The 3,348-nt window shown below is 34.6% G+C and overlaps 1 protein-coding gene across 1 annotated transcript; it reads right to left on the reverse strand.

The window, feature by feature from the left end:
• Positions 1-1,098: 1,098 nt before the first annotated feature.
• Positions 1,099-2,532, reverse strand: LOC133744502 (protein FAR1-RELATED SEQUENCE 5-like). The gene has a single exon (XM_062172599.1). The coding sequence runs from the start codon at positions 2,530-2,532 to the stop codon at positions 1,099-1,101; it is 1,434 nt and encodes a 477-aa protein (XP_062028583.1).
• Positions 2,533-3,348: the final 816 nt, after the last annotated feature.

Here is a 3,348-nt window from a genome sequence, read left to right on the forward strand (position 1 = left end):
GGCAAGTATGAAAGATTAATCTTCTTATTCAACTGAGATAAAATCGTCTGATTGTTTAAACATTATTAATGAGGTTGTTAAGATTGGTAAAGATCATCAGTTCATGAACTGGCAAGTTAAGGGGGAAATTAACCAAGCCCAACCTGCATAAGAGTATTACTTCTTCAGATACATTTGATCATAGAGCATAACACAAGAGCTAGCATTGATTAATGATATAGAGATAAAACCCCATCATTCAAATCATCTCAACAATACTTCCTTCTAGATTCATGAAACTTTTAACAGCAACAAAAAATAAAAATAGGGGTACAACCATCTGCATCTAGTCTTTGACATTTATAGAAGATTACTATGTATGATAACCAACTATCTGCATCTAGTCTTTGACATTTATAGAAGATTACTATGTATGATAACCAACTAAATGAGTAGACAATTGTTTCTTTCTTTTGCTTGATGGTGGAGCTCCTTGATCCTATATGACAAGAAAAATAAAAAATATTACATTCTGTTGCATATATCATAAACATATGACATGTTAAGTCACAAACATTGATACTAATATCTTTATTACCTGAGAGTCTTGAAGTAGTGATTGATTCTCTGTAGAGGATTTCTTATTTCTCTTTCTTGAAGGTTCAGCTTCTTGATTCTATATGACAAGAGGCAAAGGTTTGACCTTAGAAATCAGTTTGCAATAAATAAAGAGTTGGTAATACATTTAAATTTTGTTCTGATATAAAAAAGAACACTCATATATGCATGATAAAAATCTTTGTTACCTGAGATGCTTGAGGTAATGATTGATCCTTATTAGACGATCTTGTATTTCTCTTTCTTGATGGTTGCAACAGCCTCATTTCTTGCCTCCCTAGTCCACCTCTTAAGAATATATTGATCAGGAATTCTTTTAATATCCCATGCATACATCAAGAACTTTCAGAGCATGACAACACAAAATTCCAAAACTCTGAAATTTCATGCAACTGCATAAGACACTTTGGTCTGAAGTTTGAAATTTCACCTTATGCTCTCTTTTTTCATCTACAATGGCAATCGTATACTCATGTGTATGAGTAGATTCCTCACGCTGTTTTATAATAGCTGCTGAAGACCAATCAAATTCTTCTTGGAAATACTTGATGGAGTGTAGATTTTTGCTGCTTGTTGTAGTACAGGTGATTTTTGTACCTTCACTCTCGGTAACTTTTGCCTAGAATTATACTCAGCTTCTATCTCCTTATAGTGCTTTTCATTAGCGACCCTTTCAAACTGTTTAAAAAAACGCATGATATCCATGTCTGACTTTAAGTAAGCTTTTAAATCACTGTTCAGGCTGTCACTAAGCTGTGTACTTCGCATACCAATTGTAAATACCTCTTTCATGTAACATTTAGCCCATTTCTCCTTAATTTCATATATCTTTTCCAACCATGGATTGCTGCAAACATTATATTTGCATAGCATAGCATTCCAAGCATCTTCAAATTCTTTCTCTTCCTCGTGCTCATACATGCATGCTGCAAAATCTGTAAGAAAAAATGAGCCATCCTTCATCAGGTATCCCAAATGCTTGATTCCATTTTGCATTATATGCCAACTACATACTCCATTTAACATATCTGGAAGCACCTCGGCCAATGCGTTTGCCATTGCAGGATCTTCGTCTGTAAATATAGTCTTTGGCTTTTTTTGCTTATGTGCTTCTAAGAATGTCTGGAACAACCACTTAAAAGATTCAGCTGTCTCATCATAAAGGAGTGCAGCTTCAAATAGTACAGTTTCTCTGTGATGATTAAACCCAGAAAATACCCCAAAAGGCCTATATTCTTTATTAGTACTGTATGTGGTGTCGAAAGTAATGACATCACCAAAATGAGCATAAGCAATAATCATTCTTGTATCTGCCCAAAATATATTTGTAATCTGTTCTTCACTATCCAATTGTACAGCATATTGGAATGAGGGATTCTCACAAGATTGATTGTGTAAATATCTTAGGAGGCTGCCTGCTTCTCCATATGCCATATCCTTTTGCTGCTTACTTCTTAAGTAGTTTTTTTTATCTGTTTCAGTGTATCCAAGATTTTCCTTCCCACCAACTTGTTGACTGAAAAATTGGTGTGCAGCCTTTGGTTTAAGTCTAGAGTCATCGGCAAAATCAATATGAATAGCTTGGCTATCTGTTAGATTCCGTTGAGATAGAATCATGTGACACGTTTCTGGAGTATGCAGAAGATGATTATGCTCATGTACAAAATCATGAACCTCAAACTTGCTACTTTCTCTATTGAATTGCAGTCCCAATCGTACAAGACAGTTTGTTCTTGTTTCTGCTCTAGGGTTCTTTGTTAGATGATCTCGTTTATCTGCTACTCGATTACCCTCTTTTGAGCACACAAATCTAACTGTAGTAATTTGTCCATCTATTCGACTCTTATTTGCATACACTTTTCGAACCCCAAAACCAGTTCGGCCTCCATACTTACGCCAAAATTGAAATGCAGCATCTACTGTATCAAATTGCATACCTATTCGAGGAATCCAATCAAGAGACTTATTGATGCCCTCATCCAAATTACTTGTTGTATTGCCATCCGTCCCACTTCATATGTAATAATACAAGACAAATATTAACTATAAGATACAACAATTCACAAGTATAGAAATATTAATAATTTAATGGAAGCTGCAATCTTTTATTCATTAGGATTATTAGATTGACAGCAAGCTATAGATGAGTTTCTGCAATTTCCGTTATATGTTGTTTAAATATGAAGTTTTCAATATGAGTAATATTGTTTTAATGGAATAGCAATCCATATTTTTCTCTCTTGTCCAAATATGCATTTTGTTCATAGTTAAGCATAGATAAACTGATAAAGAAACCAAACTGATATAGTTCTAGATACATAATATATATATATATATATAATCTTGCTCAGGTGCGGATATCCGCACCTAAGCAAAACGTACGAATTTTGTGTTTTTCCCCACTTTTCGATCACACATTCACATCTTAACCGTTCAGTTTTTAGGTCCTAATGTATAGATCACCTCTGCAAAATTTCAGCCAATTTGGTGATCGTTAAGGCATTCAAAACTGCAATTTACACGAACGAATCAAATCTGTCGAACCGGAACCGTTCGTATATATTGTTGTAATTTGCAGTTTTGAATGCCTTAATGATCACCAAATTTGCTAAAATTTTGCAGAGGTGATCTATACATTAGGACCTAAAAACTGAACGGTTAAGATGTGAAAATGTGATCAAAAAGTGGATAAAAACTGGAAATCCGTACGGATCGAAAAACTGCGGACGTCCGCAGTGGAGAACCGCTGTA

Source organism: Rosa rugosa, chromosome 4, assembly GCF_958449725.1.
Source record: "Rosa rugosa chromosome 4, drRosRugo1.1, whole genome shotgun sequence".
NCBI lineage: Eukaryota > Viridiplantae > Streptophyta > Magnoliopsida > Rosales > Rosaceae > Rosa > Rosa rugosa.

What these genes read in the sequence shown, in the direction of transcription:
- LOC133744502 (XM_062172599.1), bottom strand. Translation starts at nt 2,532, where the DNA reads ATGCAATTTGATACAGTAGATGCTGCATTTCAATTTTGGCGTAAGTAT.